Source organism: Chenopodium quinoa, unplaced genomic scaffold (assembly GCF_001683475.1).
Source record: "Chenopodium quinoa cultivar QQ74 unplaced genomic scaffold, ASM168347v1, whole genome shotgun sequence".
Taxonomy (NCBI): Eukaryota; Viridiplantae; Streptophyta; class Magnoliopsida; order Caryophyllales; family Amaranthaceae; genus Chenopodium; species Chenopodium quinoa.
The window spans coordinates 142,900-163,153 of record NW_018743921.1 but is presented as its reverse complement, the minus strand read 5'-3'; the positions used below and the strand labels follow the sequence as shown (position 1 = coordinate 163,153).

The 20,254-nt window shown below is 36.5% G+C and overlaps 1 protein-coding gene, 1 long non-coding RNA gene and 2 pseudogenes across 2 annotated transcripts; 2 read left to right on the top strand and 2 right to left on the bottom strand.

Moving 5' to 3' along the window:
* Positions 1-708: 708 nt before the first annotated feature.
* Positions 709-8,830, bottom strand: LOC110688659 (annotated as a pseudogene).
* A 208-nt stretch (positions 8,831-9,038) lies between these two features.
* Positions 9,039-12,932, top strand: LOC110688658. Its single transcript, XM_021865392.1, has 5 exons — positions 9,039-9,333; positions 9,464-9,573; positions 11,383-11,536; positions 11,797-11,919; positions 12,087-12,932. The coding sequence occupies exons 3-5, from the start codon at positions 11,487-11,489 to the stop codon at positions 12,286-12,288; spliced, it is 375 nt and encodes a 124-aa protein (XP_021721084.1). The 5' UTR covers positions 9,039-9,333; positions 9,464-9,573; positions 11,383-11,486; the 3' UTR covers positions 12,289-12,932.
* A 328-nt stretch (positions 12,933-13,260) lies between these two features.
* On the top strand, positions 13,261-17,523 carry LOC110688657 (annotated as a pseudogene).
* Positions 17,524-18,436: 913 nt separating this feature from the next.
* LOC110688655 lies at positions 18,437-19,859 on the bottom strand. Its single transcript, XR_002504610.1, has 3 exons — positions 19,763-19,859; positions 19,447-19,594; positions 18,437-18,610 (listed from the first exon to the last, which is right to left on the bottom strand). It is a non-coding gene; the product is annotated as an uncharacterized LOC110688655 (long non-coding RNA).
* Positions 19,860-20,254: the final 395 nt, after the last annotated feature.

Genomic DNA, 20,254 nt, shown 5'->3' with positions numbered 1-20,254 from the left:
TCCTTAGCGGCTTCTGAAGCAGCCAAGTATTCGGCTTCAGTTGTAGAATATGCAGTGGTGCTCTGCTTGGCACTCTTCCAAATAAACGCTCCTCCATTCAGACAGAATATGTATCCTCACTGTGACTTGAAGTCGTCTCTGTCAGTCTGGAAGCTAGCATCGGTGTAACCTTCAGCAACCAGGTCTTTATGGCCACCATAAACCAGGAATTTATCCTTGTTCCTTTTCAAGTACTTTAGTATGTTCTTGGCCGCAGTCCAATGCGCCTCTCGTGGGTTTGATTGGTATCGCCTCGTAGCGCTTAAAGCATACGATACATCTGGTGTGGTACATATCATGGCATACATGATCGACCCAATTAGCGAAGCATATGGAATCTGATCAATTCTCTCTCGCTCAACAGGTGTCTGTGGACACTGTTTCTTGCTGAGAGTTACGCCATGGGACATGGGTAAAAACCTTCTTTTGGCATTCTCCATGTTGAATCGTGCCAGTACTTTATCAATGTAAATACTCTGGCTCAATCCAATCATCCTCTAGATCTATCCCTGTAGATCTTGATGCCCAATATGTACTGTGTCTCTCCTAAGTCCTTCATTGAAAAGCACTTTCCCAACCAGCCCTTTACGGACTCTAGTAATTTTGTGTTGTTTCCAATGACCAGTATGTCATCGACATATAGAACTAGGAATGCGATGTCACTCCCACTGCCCTTCTTGTATACACAAGATTCATGATAAAACCAAACTTGCTGATGGCTTCATCAAATCGCAGATTCCAGCTGCTGCTTCCTTATCACCATGTCCTTGTCATTGAGAGATAACAACATTCTAAATTCAACACCCAGCATGATAGATCTCCACCAAGTAACAAGTCAACCAGATCCTGTGAGGCAGCAGGCCTAATATGCAATTTAAAATTCTCATATTTCGCAATCAGGGATGACAGATTTCCATATGGTAATGACTTGCAAAAATAGTTTAGAAAACATTTCGAACTAATTGTCGGCACACTGAATGTATAATATATATGATGTATAAGTGAACTTGAGCTTAGAGATGAAAACACTTACGGAGTACAAATTAGTAACTAGGGTACAGCTAGTTCCATATCAAAAATTATCATGCTACGACCCGTCTGACGGTGAAATGGAAAATGTTATTTCTTATTTATGCATGAGAATATTGAGCCTAGTTTAATGAAAGTAATCAAGCCCGCTCTAATTGAAAATCTCCAGTAGGATATAAGCCAAACAAAATTATATATATATGTAAGAAAAAAAAATCCAATTTTAGCGAACTTTGCATGAAAAGAGACATTTTCTAGTTACAATATTACATTTTCTCTTACTACAGAAACCAAAAGAAAAAAAGCTACTAAATTTTATTTAAGGGGTAGCAGTTACTGCCATATTCTGCAACATCCTACTTGACTAACAATTGCTATTGAATGATCAAAGCAATAATCAGGTCCAAAAGCAAAAAGCATTCTTATGGAGGATCACAAGCAATTGGAAGGGATTTGTAAGCAGGTTGGCTAACATTTTAGACTAAAAAAAAAAAGTGAAAAAGGAGAAAACTTCTACCAGGATGATGATTCGTTTCGTCCATTCAGCTGATGTTGATATGTTAAGTCATCTGATTGAGACTTGGAATATACGCTCCGCTGGAACTTGTCAGACAATTCTTGATAACGTTGAACCTCTGATGGGTGTACACGGAGAATTGCATTCTTTAAATGCTCCATCTTTATCTCTGAAGAATTTAGGTTCTCCTGATTGCATTGACACTTGCATATAAAAACTTACATCTGAAGATATAATGAATAATTCAACTACCCAAGAACTAAGAAAACATACTTCAATTGCTGAAATTGCGGCTTCCCTGCAAATCAATGATATATCAGCACCAATATAGCCTTCAGTGAAACGAGCCAGCTCTCTAATGTCAACATCAGAACTGCAAGGCATTTTACGCAAATGAACATGGAATACGTCAACACGATCTGCTTCACAAGGGGGTCCAACATATAACAGTCGATCAAACCGCCCTGTTCAATAACAAGGTCCAACATCAAGGCAATATTCTGAAGATAAAAACACGAAGGAAAAGGAATAAAAGCCAACATAACCAAACATATATTCATGATTGTATATTACAGAGAAGCCGGAGGTTCACCTGGTCTAAGAAGGGCAGGATCAATCTTGCCAGGCCGATTTGTTGCAGCAATAACAGTAACATTAACTTCCATTCAGACCTAGAAAAAAAAGGGTCTTCTCAGGGATCCAGCCATCATATATAACATAAATAAGAAATAACATTTGTGACCATACATTATACTCAAGCCTGCTTTACTATGAAGACTAAATTTCCTTCGTTGCACCACTTAATAAAAGGGGAACTTAATAAGATTGTACAACAAGTTCCCGTTCAAGTTTATTGTAGATCACGAGAGTATAAAGGACATTTTCCAGTTCCATTAAGTATACTAAATCCAAACCCAAGGGAGGGGAAAGAAGAAGGGATAGGGAAAGCAACAAAGCAGCCAAAGACAACGACAGGTTAGTAGCTCAAACAGCTTTACATCAATGTAACACTTCCAATTGTTTAAACAAAGATGCTGCTACTAACCACACAAAAAGGCTTACCATCCAATTCAACCAAAAGTTGACTCATGACCCTATCTGCAACTGAAAGACCATCACCTTCCTTTCCATGGATGACAGCAAGACTGTCTATTTCATCAAAAAATATTATTGATGGGGCGTTAGCTCTTGCTTTACCAAATAGAGTTCTTACAGCCTTCTCAGATTCACCAACCCACTTGCTGAATAGCTCTGGACCCTTAACAACCAGAAAATTCAGTCCTGCCTCAGAAGCTACAGCACGGGCCATCAGAGTTTTGCTGCATCCTGGGGGACCAAACATCAACACTCCTGTTGGTGGGCGGGTCCCAATTCGCTCAAAAGCATCTTGGTGCTTTTGAGGCCACTCAACAGCTTCCATCAACTGTGCCTTCACTTCCTCCTGTCCACCAACATCTTCCCACTTGACCTTAGGAATCTCAAGAATTATCTGCAAAACAAGCAGATTAGAGAGGAAAGGATTAAATCATACTTCATCATCATTCTAGTTGTCGACTCGAAAGACTGAAGCAACATCCCAATTCACATGCCAAAGGCTGGCAAAATACACATGGCCTAATGAATTGTGTGTGTGTATGTAAGGAGTGGAAGAGAGGAGGGGGGGGGAGGAATAGAACCGCATAAGATTCTCATAGAGTTATACCACTGTAATACAGCAATATGTCACATTTCAGAGTGGTGGAAAGTCTCAAAACTCAGGTTAGATATATTTGGCACATAGGTTTTAACATACCAGCATAATCTTATGTTGCATTAAGAACTTCTTATTCAAGCTACTCATAACAGAGTTATAAAGCAATTCCCAAATGTACTTCTCCTATATACCCAATGCATAACAGCAATGTGAGGAAGTTGGATAAAGAGAGCATCAATGTAGTTGTAAGTCAATACTGTTCAGCAATTAGTCATTTCCATATATCTGTGATTCAAGTGCATCTAATGATTAAGACAATTTCCTATTGGTATGTGCAACAAGTATAGAACATTAAGACGGGCAGTATGGCAATACAAGATCAAAACAGAAGTAAACTCAAGAAATTGCTCATAAGCTTCAAAATACAGACATTATACTCCGTAATTAGTAACAGAATGAGCTCTATTTCAAATACTATACATAGGGATTTAATGGTTATTTCTTAAAAAAGATACAAAACTCTCTCAAACTACTGTCTTTAAAATCATCAAGTTTGGTCTCAAATAATCAGCAAACAAATCCTGCACAATTTTGTTTACTACATAAGCATTCTGAGATTCTGTTGAAATAAGGCATTGGCATACTAGTAAAATCTATTTTTCTATGAGTTTAAGTGATGGGAAAAGACATCCAGCATACCTCACGCATAGCACTTGGACGTATTTTCATTCTGGCCCTCTCAAAATCTTCGAAGGTTATCTTCAACATATATTCTGTTGAGGAAGAACACCCATAACTATCTAAAATCACTTCCTCTCTGTTATGTGTAACCACTGTTTCCTCAGAACTAGGAAATGGCACAGAAGTAATAGACTCAGTCAATTCCAAATCTTTTGAACATGAAGAAGCCTCAAGATCATCTACGTATATTTCCCTGGCATCTCTTGCATAACAATCTCCCGACATCACACCAGAATCATCATGTGTAGATCTTTTCGAATATAAATCATCTATAGAGTTATTTGACTGAATACAACGCCTTAAGCAGACCATAGTTGCCTCATTTGAAAGGGAATCCAGATCTGCTCCGACAAAACCGTGTGTAGCCACAGCAAGCTGCTGGATTTGAGTAGATGAAAGAGAATGTTCCATTCTATCAAGAAGAGTAGTCAATATATCAAGTCGTTGATCAGGAGATGGTACACCTGTGTAAATATATACATTAGTAAATTATCTACTCCTAGGATGATGCCTATGCTGTTCATGCACCACATAATATAGTGCGAAGTATATCATTATCTTGTACATGTATAGAACATCATATGCAAAGCATTGGCAACACAGAGCTCACATCATATCATATGGAGTTTGTGATGTGGCAGCACAAGGATATACAATACCCTTTTGGAAGATAATTTACCTATTTCAATTTCTCTATCTAGTCTCCCAGGCCGTCTAAGTGCAGGCTCAATACACTCGAGCCTATTGGTAGCAGCAACTACAAGAAGACCATTTGTTATGCTTATCCCATCCATCAAATTCAGCAAAGTTGCAACCATCCTTTGCGATAGCTCTTCACCACCTTCTTTTCTGGCTGGTGCAATAGCATCCAGCTCATCAATAAAAACCTATACAACGAGTTTCCTAATCAGCAATATCCAAAACATATCAGGCAAATGACAAGCATAAACATCATCTAAACTTTTGAAGTCTACATATCACAATATCTAGGAACCAAGGAAACAGATCTAACCAGAGGGGGCAGCTTCACTAGCTGACTTGAAGACATCATGGAGTCCCTGTTCACTTTCCCCGTGATATTGGCTGACAATTTCAGGTCCATTCACTTTAAAGAAGCTAACTCCAGCATCATGAGCACATAGTTGAGACAAGGACGTCTTCCCGGTTCCAGGTGGCCCATGTAGCAGCACTCCTTTTGTTGTTCGTAACCCCAGACTAAAATAGTTAAATACTAATCAAGATACAATATCAAAAATTGAAAGGGAATCATAATGAAGCTCCTGTATGATAGACAAAAATGAGTACATAAGGAAGCATCTACTAACAATATCAAACATTTTATTCGTCATGATAAGAAGAAAGTCACCATGATGGTAATCGATCCAGTAAGCTAAAGGTGCAACAGACACTAGTACAGCTACTTTTTCAGGTGTTCAACAATCTGAAATCTAGAGTTAAAGCCATTCAGACTCAATATAATTTGCCAGGTTCAATAAATTGTCATTTTTTTTTTCTTCATATATTCCACAATTTCTTTAGCTTCTTGCAAAAAATGATAGCATATTTCGCATACATTAGCTATAGTGAAACTAGTGATAATATTGGGGATCAAGTGCACTCACAATGCACTTTGCTACATGATAGTGAATGTTGCTGAAAGCTAATAAGAACAAATGCTACCATCAGAAGCTGTAAGTGTCTCCATATGAGCTTAGTCATAGAAAATTACAAGTAAACTGGAAAATAAATATTTAGACTGGCAATTAATAACAAACCTTGACAAGGAATTCTTCACTGATGAAGAGATGATTTCTCGCAGAAGCATGTATTCCTTCCATAGTCCGCCCAACATTGTACTTCCAACTCCCATTTTTACACTGACTTCCTTAGATTCCATTTTACCAGGACTTGAAGTTATTTTCTCTGGAGTCTCTGACGATACTGTTGACTGTGAACCAATTTTTATTTTTGTTGCACGATCTATGATAAATGCCTCTTTATCACAATGAAGTAGAGGAGTTTGGTTAGGATTTCTGGAAGTACTATCAGATGACAAACTTTTTAAACCCACCACTTCGAAAAGGCAAAGTCTAGAGAGCACTGGGACTGTCACGAGATTTCCACAAAGTAAAGCACGAGAACATAACCATGAAACAGCAGTACGCTGCAGAAGTTTGTTTGCGTCTTTATCTTCTAGGATTTCTTGCATCTCAATTGCGTCAAAATATGATACCTTTATGCCATTTAAATGAGAGTTTAAATCTTCAGATGTCAGTAAACTCTTGCTAGAACTTGGAGAGCACGGCCTTGAGCGCTCAAGTGAGGGTGTCCGAGGGGAAGAAGGGTTGCCATTTTCATACAGTTTCATGGTTTTGCCTATAGAATTTCTAGATGGGGAAGATGCATCCATACTCTTTGCTGAAGCATTTTTGAATGGTAGCAGTCTTAACGATAGTGCTTTGCAGTAATATACTGAAGAATGGTCCACAGAAGAGCTGTGAAGCTTTCCATTGCTTTGTATATGCGTAGTCAATGATCCACCCTGAATAGGTTGCACAAACAAAACTCTCCTAACAGAAGGACAACCCAATGTATAATTCAGATTAGAAGAGATTTTAACTCCATTCTTTGAAAGCTGCAAGAGACAACACATGAGACACAGTCAATAGGATGCATACCCATCATTGGCTATATGGTTTTCGAATTCAAAGTACATGTTGAATTGGGTTCTCAACATAGATCTAATTAGACCTGGCAATCCTAACCCAAACCCGATGACCCGACCCATGACCCGAAATTGACCCAACAACATTGACCCGAAACTTGAAATTGACCCGACCCGAAAATGGAGTTGACCCAATCCTGACCCGACACCCAGTTGATCCGACCCGAAGTGTTTGACCCGAACAAGCCCGATACCCAAAATTGACCCGAACAGACCCGATACCAAAAATGTCCCGAACTAAAATTACCTTTTAATTGAACTTAAAATGTCTTGTAGTTAAAATTACTCAAATTGTTCATCTTCAACCGTAGCTAAGCTCATAAATTGAATTGATAGTTTTTATTATATCAGTAAACAAAATATATACTTCATATAAAATTATTCATTTGAGCTTGATTCACAAATGAAACAACCCGAACATGAACCGATCAGATTTTGACTTGACCCGTATATGACCCGAACATACTCGACCCAACCCGAACTTGACCCGAAACCCGAATCGACCCGACCCGAAAGTGACCCAACCCGAAAGTGAACGGACCAGACCCAACCCGAATGACCCATTTGCCAGGTCTAGATCTAATACATGGTAAAATTATATATCCACTTGTCAAGAATTTCAAACCAACCCCCCCCCCCTCCCCCCCTCCCAAATCCCCCACTCCAAACAATTTTAAAAAATCCTTAAAATGATGGCTAGTCTTATGTGCACCATGTCATGTTCCTTGATTTACAAATAAAGGCCTTCAATTTTTTTTCCGGACAAAAAAAGGTGAGCGAACCAGCTAAAAAATCTTTCAGCAATATATTGATTAGCTTGTGCTATAGAACAGCAATACCCAAAATTTGGGTTTCTCAGTATACAATTGATTAACTCTGATAAGAGGTGATTTTTTTTAAACTCCAATCCTTTTTCCAGTTAAATTCCATTAAACTCAATAAACCAAAATTCAAAAGGAGTAAATTTTTTCACTTAGACCTTACTAGAAGGAAATGCTGCTGCAAGGGCAAAATAGTTTCCTGCTTTGTTATCCAACTTCCCATCCCAATGAAGTCCAAATTGTTCACTGCATTCTGCAGACAATGAACTTAAAGGAAAACTACTGTTTGAATATCCAATTATCGAAGCGAGTGATACCTGCCACATTACGCAAAATCCGTAAATTATATACACAATAGTATACTAATATTACAATTATCAACAAACTAATTACCCTCCAAAACACACAACTAGTGCATAAGAGCAACCCACATTAAAATGACAATTACAATTAACAACAAGTACCCACAATAAGCTTTCAAGTGCATTTAACAATAATACCTCATCTCATACATAAATCACTAAATGTTGAAATAAATACAAAACATGATATAATTATACTAAATCAGTCCTCTATTTCCTTCAAATTTGTTCATCAAACTTGCAATTTTAAGTAAACAAAAAGTATTTATAATCAGGAACCACGAAAGCTAGGGCAATTAACATATAATTCAATCAAAATAAACCAAACCCACAAAATTACAGGACTATAAAAACACAAATTATCTCTTATAATGCAATTTCACAAGAACAATCTGTCATATAATAGAAAAAATCTGAGCAAGTAAATACAGTAAATACAATCATACTACTAAATTAGAAATAGTAGAAGAAATACCGAAACAAGGGAGGCAGAAAAGATGGAAGAAGCAAGCATAGACGATTCAGAAAGCCAAATTTTGCAACGCTTTTGGTGGGGGGAGGAATCGAACTCGGATAATTGGGCAATAAGAGAAGATTGAGCGATGGAACAAGGGAACTTTCTGGAAGCTTCTTGGAGGGTATTTTGGAGGTCAATTTCAGAGAAAAAGGAGGAAGAAGAATGAGAAGAAGGTGAAGAAGGTGGGTTTTCTTGTTGTGATGATTGAAGCTTTGATATTGGAGTTTTTGATGATTTTTTCTTTGATTTTGAAGACATTTTGTCAATATGAAAGTGTGCAAATTGTGTATTGAAGGGTTGGTTTTGCTACTGGAGACTGTGAGTATACAAGAAGGAGAAAGGGCAGGAATGAGGGAAGGTTTTTTTTTGGGATGTTAGTGGGGCGGGTTTAGTAGGAGACCCGCCATCGGGGCGGGATGGGTCTAGCGTTGGCAGGTCGCGGGGCGGGGATGGGTCTAAAATCCATACCCGCCATGGGTGATGGGGCGGGGGTGGTTTTTATGTAATACTCGCCTCGCCCCGCCTCGCCTGATCCACCCAGTATTTGCCTAGCCCCGCCTGACCCACCCCATATCCGACCTATACCTGCTTTATACCCACCCCATTCCCTCGCGTAAGACCCGACCCATAGCATACAGGTGATAATAATGCGATAAAAAAAATATATACTACACCTAATGTCCTAATGAAATCTCTAGAAAACTAGAACCCAGTAACCCACTTACCCACCCTCATTCTCAAAACAAAAACCCTAGCCTACTCTCTCAGTCGTCTCTCCTCTCACCTCTCTCCTCTCTCCTCTCAAGCGCTGAATCTACTTCCTCACACCCCTCTCTTCGATCCTTCTTCTTCAACCTCGTGTGCAATCGGATCAGTTTCGACTAAATGGGTATATTTCTCGTCAATTTATTTGATAAAATTTTACGTTTTTGTTTGATCTAATTGAATTCAATTGTATTAACTTTGTTTCCCCTTTTTTTTACAATTGATGATGGTACTTCGGTTATATTCCATTTTAGATTAAGTTAATCTCGCCGCTCTGATCAAATCTCTCCTCTCAACGCTGCGATCTGCAATTCTTCAATTCTATTTGCGAGTTTCATTCAATCCTGCAACTCATTCAATTTAGGTAAACGTTTTCGCATTATTATCTTTGAATTTTCTGGTATTTGTCCTTTTTTGTAGATATGTAACCCATTTGTTCCTTGATTAAAAGCGAATACAGTTGGAGTTCCGTTTAATTTTCTCCTGGTGTCATTTTTTGTTATGTGAAAATTTTAATTCTTTGTTATGCGAATACAGTTGGATTGAATGATATTTTTTTGTTATGTGAAATTTTTTTTTATGCGAATACAGTTGGATTGAATCATAATTTTTTGTTATGTGAAATTTTTTTGTTATGCACTTATGCGAATACAGTTGGATTGAATCATAATTTTAATTCTACGACTTTTCTATGTGAAAATGTGATAGATGATGATATAAAAAAAACAAATAATACACTGGAGGATTAATAGGAAGAAATAAATAAGACAACGAAGGACTGGAGTAGTAAGAGGAATAAAGAGTGAGACATGAATTTGAATAGCTCTTGATAAATAGACTTGCAACAAGTGACAATAGGCTTTGTTGTGATATCACTTTCTTGGTTGAAGATTGTCTTGAGTTGTTTGGAAAAGTTGAAGGTGTGCTGGCTGTAATAGTTAAGATCCTCACTATGTTCCTAGTGCTCTATAGATTGTTAGGAGAGGCCCCTTTTCCCTTATCTTTGAATTCATGTTTTTTTTTTTTAAATCTTAACTTACACTATCAGATTTTTAATGTCTTAGGAGTAAGGTCCTTAGTATGAGCCTTGGTTGCATGGACTTGAATACTTGAGCTTTGCTGGACTATGAAAAAACTTTTTGTAATTGAACAAACTTCAAATGGTTTTTTATTTATTTATTTATTTTTTAATGTTTGGGCTCACCAATTACTATAACGAGTTTGAGACGAGCAATGGCCCAATTTGACAAGCACGTTTTGAGCTAGAGGTTATCGAACTTGGCGAGTATAGATCACGTTGTGTTGAGCACAGTTCAACTACGAACTACTCACTCAGCAAGAATCAGAAGTTGTCTGGTTACTCTGTCGAGTACATTGTGATAAGTAATGATATGAGTTTATGCATTGATAGGCCTTTCAACATGATATCTTCTAATAGCTGTGCTAGAAGCATGATCTGCCTGTGCTGCTGTGCATTGCTATTATTATTGCTGTTTCTGAGATGTCAAATGTGTTCAATACTGCAGTCAATATGTATGGTTTTGCAATTGAATTGCTGATTAGTGTTCAGATTAAGTTGAAGGGGGGTAGTGTGGTGGTGGTAGTCTAGGTTCTTACTTATTAAGGAGGGATAGTTAAGGGTGAGTGGATACTTAATGGTTACAAAAGTTTGCTAAGAATTTCTTACTTGTTCCTGAAGTTGAATCCTACCTCCCTTGATTGTGTGACTATTGCAATGGTTGATAAATGAAAATTTTACAGTACCAAGGATTTCATGCAGTGTTGTTGGCTGTAATATATATATTCTTGTAATCTTATTCGACGATAAGAGATGTAACTGTTGTTGATCCATTAATTCATTTTAGCTTTACACTTTGAAGTGAAATGACAAATGCATTGATGTGATTTTAATTTCTTCTAACTACTGGTGTTTTTAGATTATTATCACTTTCATATGTTTGGTTTTCTATGTTCACTGATTTGTTCATGTCTAGTGCATTAATTGTCTTCATTTAATTTTTATAGGGAAAAATGACATCAAAGAATGAGAATAATGCTAGTGTTCCAACTTCAGCTAGTAATGCTAATGTTGAATTAGTACTGTGTTATACTATGACTTCTATGTAGTTTGAATGTATGGTCTTAATTCTTAACCGATGACTCCCTTCTATAGGAACATTAATGCTCTGAAGATTGCCGGTAATAATAGCATCAAAGGCTATCAATTACCCAATTTTTCTTCGTCTTCTTCCTCCGCGACAATTCTCTCTCCTTACAATGGTAGGAGGCAGGGAAAGTATTAGCTTTTCCTTCTCCTCTTTACCGAGGTTTATCTCTTTATCCTCTATGTTTATGTTTGAAGTTGATTGATAAATAAGCTAAGTAGAACAATTATTTGAATTACATTTACTTTTGTTAGTTTAAGTCATGTACCCAGTGATTAATTGATTATTAATCGATTTGTATATTAGGGATCGAGAACCAATTATTGTATCGATAAAGATTTTTTATTAATAGTTCAAATCATTTTTATAGGTCTAAAAATTCTTATTTTAAATTTTGTGTTATTGTGCTTTGTAATCTGCAGTTTAGCTGGAGGAAGAGAGCATGGAGACACGAGAAGCAATCGTGGTGGATCAAGAGGCTGTGGTCGTGATCGTGGTGCTCCTACCGGTACTTCAGATAGTATTGATACTCTTGGTAGACTGTTGTAAGTACTACACAACCTTTTTTGTCTATACATTATTTCCTTTGCATTATGAAGACTCTTTTTCCTTATAAACATTGCAACCCTTTTTCACGAGGCTCAAGACTGTTAACGTTTTGTTGTTTTTGTATTGGATTTGGAAACATAATCAAGCATTTTGTGTTTATTAGGGTACGTATATTGAGACATAATGCGACGGAGCTGAATTTGGACATGCGTAATGATGGATATGTCAAGCTTCAAGATTTATTAAAGCTGAACATGAAAACAAGGTCAAATATCCCATTAAGCTCACATTCTATTGATGAAATTAGAGAAGTAAGTCCCATTGCTTTTTTTTTCTCACGCATTGATGATCACCCAATCGTGTAAAATAAGTTGATAGTTGATACAAATTTAATGATTAGATTATAGTTCTGTTGTGTTTCCATATTTCATTTAATCCTTAGGCACAATTCACAGTTTTCTTCATTCCTACTTTTTTTTCATTGAGCATTTCATATGATCAACCATCATAGACATATTTTTCTAGTTTATCTTTTACAAGTGTCCTTGAATCTTTCCCCTTCAATTTGTGTGCCTTCCTACCAATTATTTATGACCAGAAGTCGTATGTATTCATTTCTATAAATTCTGATGATGTGAAAAGATTTTTAAAGATAAACTTTTTTCATTATACTTCGTATATTCAATCTCTCTCCCTCCCCCTCTCCCCCAAACCCCAAGTATTTCCAATCTCTCCCCTCCCCTTTTCGATCAAGTACTGAAATTAACTCATTGCTTTTCCAAAAGAAAAAAAAGACAAACAACAGCTATAATATGATACAGTTTTAGACATTGTATTTCCTTTTATTAGACTACTTTTTTTTTATCCAAATTTGATACAAGTACATATGTATTACGGAGTACAATTTACCCAAAAACTTTGCCAATTTGAAACCCAACAAGCTTGAGTAGGTTCTATTTTAGAATCTAAGCATAGAAGTAATTTGGGGCCACTTAGGCCCAAAGTCTTGTGGAAGCCCAATCAGCCTTAGGTTGACCTAAACCTAGGATTGGCACACATCCCAAGGCGTATAAATACCTTCATTAATCCTCATTAAAGGGGGATTCGGCAAATAATTACTCTCACCTAGAGAACCTAAACACACTGATCACTCCTCATCTAGAGGAACCAGATCTCCCAATCTTTACTTTTCCGCATTTATTACTCCTCAAAGAAGTACTAACTTGACCGTCGGAGGCGGAACTCCCACCACAAGGAGTCTCCGTTGTTTTGCAGGTACAAGCGCAAGGAGACCAGTCCCGGAATTGTAACTCTCCCGCAGGACATCAAAAAACCCTAAAACACCAGTGATTAATTGATTATAAATCGATTTGTATATTCGGAATTGAGAACCAATTATTGCATCGATAAAGATTTTATATTAATAATTCAAATCATTTTTATAAGTCTAAAAATTCTTATTTTAAATATGTGTTTTGTAATCTGCAGTTTAGTCGGAGGAAGAGAGCATGGAGACACGAGAAGCAATCGTGGTGGATCAAGAGGTCGTGGTCGTGGTCGTGGTGCTCTTTCTGGTACGTTAGATAGAATTGATACTCTTGGTAGACTGTTGTAAAAACTACACAACCTTTTTTGTTTATATATTATTTCCTTTGCGTTATGAAGACTCTTTTTTCCTTATAAACATTGCAACCCTTTTTCACGAGGCTCAAGACTGTTAACATTTTGTTATTTTTGTATTGGATTTGGAAATATAATCAAGCATTTTGTGTTTATTAGGGTACGTATATTGAGACATAATGCGACGGAGCTGAATTTGGACATGCGTAGTGATGGATATGTCAAGCTTTAAGATTTATTAAAGCTGAACATTAAGACAAGGTCAAATATCCCATTAAGCTCACATTCTATTGATGAAATTAGAGAAGTAAGTCCTATTGCTTTTTTTCTTACGCATTGATGATCACCCAATCGTGTAAAATAAGTTGATAGTTGATACAAATTTTATGATTGGATTATAATTCTACTGTGTTTCCATATTTCATTTAATCCTTAGGCACAATTCACAATTTTCTTCATTCCCACTTTTTTTCATTGATCATTTCATTAGATCAACCATCATAGACATATTTTTCTAGTTTATCTTTTACAAGTGTCCTTGAATCTTTCCTCTTCAATTTGTGTGCCTTCCTACCACTTATTTATGACCAGAAGTCTTATGTATTCATTTCTATAAATTCTGCTGATGTGAAAAGATTTTGAAAGATTAACTTTTTTCATTATACTTCGTATATTCAATCTCTCTCCCTCCCCCTCTCCCCCAAACCCCAAGTATTTCCAATCTCTCCCCTCCCCTTTTCGATCAAGTAATGAAATTAACTCATTGCTTTTCCAAAAGAAAAAAAAGACAAACAACAGCTATAATATGATACAGTTTTAGACATTGTATTTCCTTTTATTAGACTACTTTTTTTTTATCCAAATTTGATACAAGTACATATGTATTACGGAGTACAATTTACCCAAAAACTTTGCCAATTTGAAACCCAACAAGCTATTTGAGTAGGTTCTATTTTAGAATCTAAGCATAGAAGTAATTTGGGGCTTTTATTTTCTTGGCTCTGTAAAAACATGCAAATAAATTCAAGGCTTTATTTTATTATATTCTTATAATAGCTCATACTTATATCTTTGGCATTGATTCTTTTAGTTCTTTTGTTCTCAATACACTACACTTTGACACTGATCTGCATATTTTTCAGGCTATAAGGATAGACAATAAGCAGAGGCTTGGCCTTTTGGAAGAGGATGGAGAACTGTGGATACGTGCAAACCAAGGTCATACTGTAAAGGTTAGCTATTTTTGCAGTAGTATTATTGTGTATTAGTATAGAAAAAATTGTGAAGAACTGCTCATGAGTCAATAACAAGTTTCGTTTCCTGATCTATGCTCTGGACTAATAGAGAAGACCTAGATTGTTGGATTCTACTTTAGTTCTTCAGTTCATAAGCTAATTAAAATAGACTTGACTCATCTTGGAAATAATGGAGGATCTTTTTAATTTAAACTGGAAAATATACAATTATAAGTGGAAATGAATAATTATTTCGTGAATTCAAAATGGAAGTAACAATCTTTTTTGCATTGCCGTGCTACATATTCTTTATTCCTAGTATGGCTTTGTTTGGTTAAAATAGGAGAGACAGTTAAAGAAGGGAAAAGAAAAGGAAACCCCTAATTTACGGAATATGTTTGATTGGGAAGGGCAATTGTATGCTTTTTTTTTTTAGTCGGTGATGTGGTTAGGAATAAACTCTCTTTAATCCCTCAAGGTAAGTGTCCCTTTCTCAGCACTCTCCCTTTCTCGGCACCCTCATTATGGTGTCTTTTGTTGTACCCATCACCGACAACTTCATCTTTATCTTGTTGTCAACCTTTTTTTTCTTGTTCCCTCTCAATATCCCTTCACCCGTAACAACCTCCATCTGCTGGTCAACTCACTCCTAGGTTTTTACCTTTCCCACCCCACAGTCCCCTCCGCTAACAATTCTATCCTCATCGTGCTATTTAGAATTGATGTCCTTGGTAGTGCACGAGCTTCCTACTAACTCTCTGTCTCATTAGTTCAGTTCCCTAGTGCTCCTTTGGTAGTAAAATTGACCATGAAGCTCTTAATCTGGAGCCTTGCTGGTCAAATCCAATTATTTATAGCTTGTAGTGCACAAGTTTCCTACTAGCTCCTTGTCTCATTAGTTCGGCTCCCAGGGCGCTCCTTTGGTAGAAGAATTGACCATGAAGGATCTTAATCTGGAGTCTTGCTGGTCAAATTTCACCATTTATGGCTCACCATTGTTGTGGTTAGCCGACAGGTATTCATATACACTTTTAAATATGCTGTTATTGTGTCCTTTTTTGTTATGATTGGGGCATTTTCACTGGGAAATAAATTGGCATATGGAGTGAGGAATATAGTGTGTTGCACTTGTGGGCATAAGAATGGGGAAGGTAGTATGTTAAAGTTGAGAACATTTGGCCTGGTCCATGAGTATATATAGCAATAAAGGGGAATGGAATGATTGGAAATACTTGGTGTTTGGGGAGAGGGAGAATATGATGAATCGAGTTTGATTTTGATTTTTTATTTTTTGAATAGGGGGATTGAGGCTAAAATTTGTGTGCAAAATGGCCCTTTGCTTATTTGCTATGTCTTTTATGGGAATGTAGAGGCAAATTTTAAAAAATTAGGTTTTTAGGTATCGCCATCCGAATTTGTTTCAAGCTTTTTTACCCATTGGCATTGGCAAAAGAAATATGGCCATGACCCTTGGCTTTTCAATTCCATGTGAGGTTTAGGGAGTAGTCTTTGGAGCTTGGGGAAAATCCACCTAGTGCTTTGTTTTATTTTCTTTCTAAAAACAATAGATGTTTCATGATGAACTCTTTTTCGTAACATTTGCTTCACTGTTTTTTCTCTCTTTGGCTATTTAGTCTGTAGAGAGTGAGAGTTTATTGAAGCCGATCCTTTCTACTGAAGAGGTCCCTGGTATGCACTGCGCTTAAGGACTCAGATCTCCATATTGCTTGCTGGCAAATTACTCTGTTTAGAAGATAACTTTTAGAAATTTCTTTCATATGTAGTTTGTGTTCATGGTACACATAAGAGGCTTCTTCAATCTATTCTTGCATCTGATCTCAAGCGAATGAGCAGGTTGCACGTTCACTTTTCATGTGGCTTACGATCAGATGGAGAAGTAAAAAGTGGTATGTAAACTGTATATGGAGAGTTTTCCTATTCAGTTTTTTAGTCTTTTATGATTTCCTGTGGACCATTAAGATTTGCAATCTTCTGCATGTTTCTTTTGTTGATTTATTTCTCATAATTCTCTCACCACACCGTGAGCAGTATTGTTATCCATATATTATTATTTAGTACATGACAAATTCTGTAAATTGATAACATAGTTACTAATGTGATCAACGGTGATATGTTAAAAATTCCTATGAATCTTCAATGATGTGTTTTGGGCCATTTTTTCCGGGTTTTAGGCGTGATGTTAACATGATAATCTTCATAGACACAACGAAAGCAATGGAAGGTACACTTCCAAGTTTCTGTATTTTATATCTATAACTCTGCTGCTCATAGCTTGTCGAAAGTAATTTTTAGTGACAACATAGACCCCCCCTCCCCCTGACCAAATCTGATGCAATTTTTTTCACATGTCTTACCTTGGCAGATGGAATGAAGTTTTACAAGTCTGAAAATGAGGTAATACTAATAGAAGGCTTTGATGGCGTTGTCCCTGTTAAATATTTCCAGAAAATCGAGTCATGGCCTAAAAGAAACCCGGTGCCTTTCGAAGTTTAAATTATATAGACAAATGTATTACTTCCTATGTACCCTTATTATAGTTGAATCCGTATACAAGTATTCTTTTCATCAACATGTCCACGTTGGACTTCTGACTCACAAAACAATCTGATTTAAATAGGAATAGAGGTAGTATTAATGAGGTTATGTGACATTGACATGATATAGTATATTATGTAAATGTAAATTCTGTTGTTAAGCTGATTTTTGTTTCATAGGCAATATCAAACCTGGAAAAATGGTTAAATTTGACCGGAAAGACTCCAGATTAAGATCCTTCATGGTCTATTCTTCTACCAAAGGAGCGCCCTGGGAGCCGAACTAATGAGACAAGGAGCTAGTAGGAAACTTGTGCACTACAAGCTATAAATAATTGGATTTGACCAGCAAGGCTCCAGATTAAGAGCTTCATGGTCAATTCTACTACCAAAGGAGCACTAGGGAACTGAACTAATGAGACAGAGAGTTAGTAGGAAGCTCGTGCACTACCAAGGACATCAATTCTAAATAGCACGATGAGGATAGAATTGTTAGCGGAGGGGACTGTGGGGTGGGAAAGGTAAAAACCTAGGAGTGAGTTGACCAGCAGATGGAGGTTGTTACGGGTGAAGGGATATTGAGAGGGAACAAGAAAAAAAAAGGTTGACAACAAGATAAAGATGAATTTGTCGGTGATGGGTACAACAGAAGACACCATAATGAGGGTGCCGAGAAAGGGAGAGTGCTGAGAAAGGGACACTTACCTTGAGGGATTAAAGAGAGTTTATTCCTAACCACATCACCGACTAAAAAAAAAAAAGCATACAATTGCCCTTCCCAATCAAACATATTCCGTAAATTAGGGGTTTCCTTTTCTTTTCCCTTCTTTAACTGTCTCTCCTATTTTAACCAAACAAAGCCATACTAGGAATAAAGAATATGTAGCACGGCAATGCAAAAAAGATTGTTACTTCCATTTTGAATTCACGAAATAATTATTCATTTCCACTTATAATTGTATATTTTCCAGTTTAAATTAAAAAGATCCTCCATTATTTCCAAGATGAGTCAAGTCTATTTTAATTAGCTTATGAACTGAAGAACTAAAGTAGAATCCAACAATCTAGGTCTTCTCTATTAGTCCAGAGCATAGATCAGGAAACGAAACTTGTTATTGACTCATGAGCAGTTCTTCACAATTTTTTCTATACTAATACACAATAATACTACTGCAAAAATAGCTAACCTTTACAGTATGACCTTGGTTTGCACGTATCCACAGTTCTCCATCCTCTTCCAAAAGGCCAAGCCTCTGCTTATTGTCTATCCTTATAGCCTGAAAAATATGCAGATCAGTGTCAAAGTGTAGTGTATTGAGAACAAAAGAACTAAAAGAATCAATGCCAAAGATATAAGTATGAGCTATTATAAGAATATAATAAAATAAAGCCTTGAATTTATTTGCATGTTTTTACAGAGCCAAGAAAATAAAAGCCCCAAATTACTTCTATGCTTAGATTCTAAAATAGAACCTACTCAAATAGCTTGTTGGGTTTCAAATTGGCAAAGTTTTTGGGTAAATTGTACTCCGTAATACATATGTACTTGTATCAAATTTGGATAAAAAAAAAAGTAGTCTAATAAAAGGAAATACAATGTCTAAAACTGTATCATATTATAGTTGTTGTTTGTCTTTTTTTTCTTTTGGAAAAGCAATGAGTTAATTTCATTACTTGATCGAAAAGGGGAGGGGAGAGATTGGAAATACTTGGGGTTTGGGGGAGAGGGGGAGGGAGAGAGATTGAATATACGAAGTATAATGAAAAAAGTTAATCTTTCAAAATCTTTTCACATCAGCAGAATTTATAGAAATGAATACATAAGACTTCTGGTCATAAATAAGTGGTAGGAAGGCACACAAATTGAAGAGGAAAGATTCAAGGACACTTGTAAAAGATAAACTAGAAAAATATGTCTATGATGGTTGATCTAATGAAATGATCAATGAAAAAAAGTGGGAATGAAGAAAATTGTGAATTGTGCCTAAGGATTAAATGAAATATGGAAACACAGTAGAATTATAATCCAATCATAAAATTTGTATCAACTATCAACTTATTTTACACGATTGGGTGATCATCAATGCGTAAGAAAAAAAGCAATAGGACTTACTTCTCTAATTTCATCAATAGAATGTGAGCTTAATGGGATATTTGACCTTGTCTTAATGTTCAGCTTTAATAAATCTTAAAGCTTGACATATCCATCACTACGCATGTCCAAATTCAGCTCCGTCGCATTATGTCTCAATATACGTACCCTAATAAACACAAAATGCTTGATTATATTTCCAAATCCAATACAAAAATAACAAAATGTTAACAGTCTTGAGCCTCATGAAAAAGGGTTGCAATGTTTATAAGGAAAAAAGAGTCTTCATAACGCAAAGGAAATAATATATAAACAAAAAAGGTTGTGTAGTTTTTACAACAGTCTACCAAGAGTATCAATTCTATCTAACGTACCAGAAAGAGCACCACGACCACGACCACGACCTCTTGATCCACCACGATTGCTTCTCGTGTCTCCATGCTCTCTTCCTCCGACTAAACTGCAGTTTACAAAACACATATTTAAAATAAGAATTTTTAGACTTATAAAAATGATTTGAATTATTAATATAAAATCTTTATCGATGCAATAATTGGTTCTCAATTCCGAATATACAAATCGATTTATAATCAATTAATCACTGGTGTTTTAGGGTTTTTTGATGTCCTGCGGGAGAGTTACAATTTCGGGACTGGTCTCCTTGCGCTTGTACCTGCAAAACAACGGAGACTCCTTGTGGTGGGAGTTCCGCCTCCGCCGGTCAAGTTAGTACTTCTTTGAGGAGTAATAAATGCGGAAAAGTAAAGATTGGGAGATCTGGTTCCTCTAGATGAGGAGTGATCAGTGTGTTTAGGTTCTCTAGGTGAGA

Excerpts from the sequence above, each read along its gene's own strand:
- LOC110688658 (XM_021865392.1), top strand. The coding sequence starts at position 11,487 with ATGGTAGGAGGCAGGGAAAGTATTAGCTTTTCCTTCTCCTCTTTACCG. Across the intron at positions 11,537-11,796 it reads TCCTTCTCCTCTTTACCGAG|TTTAGCTGGAGGAAGAGAGC; the intron begins GTTTATCTCTTT and ends TGTAATCTGCAG. Across the intron at positions 11,920-12,086 it reads GATACTCTTGGTAGACTGTT|GGTACGTATATTGAGACATA; the intron begins GTAAGTACTACA and ends TGTGTTTATTAG.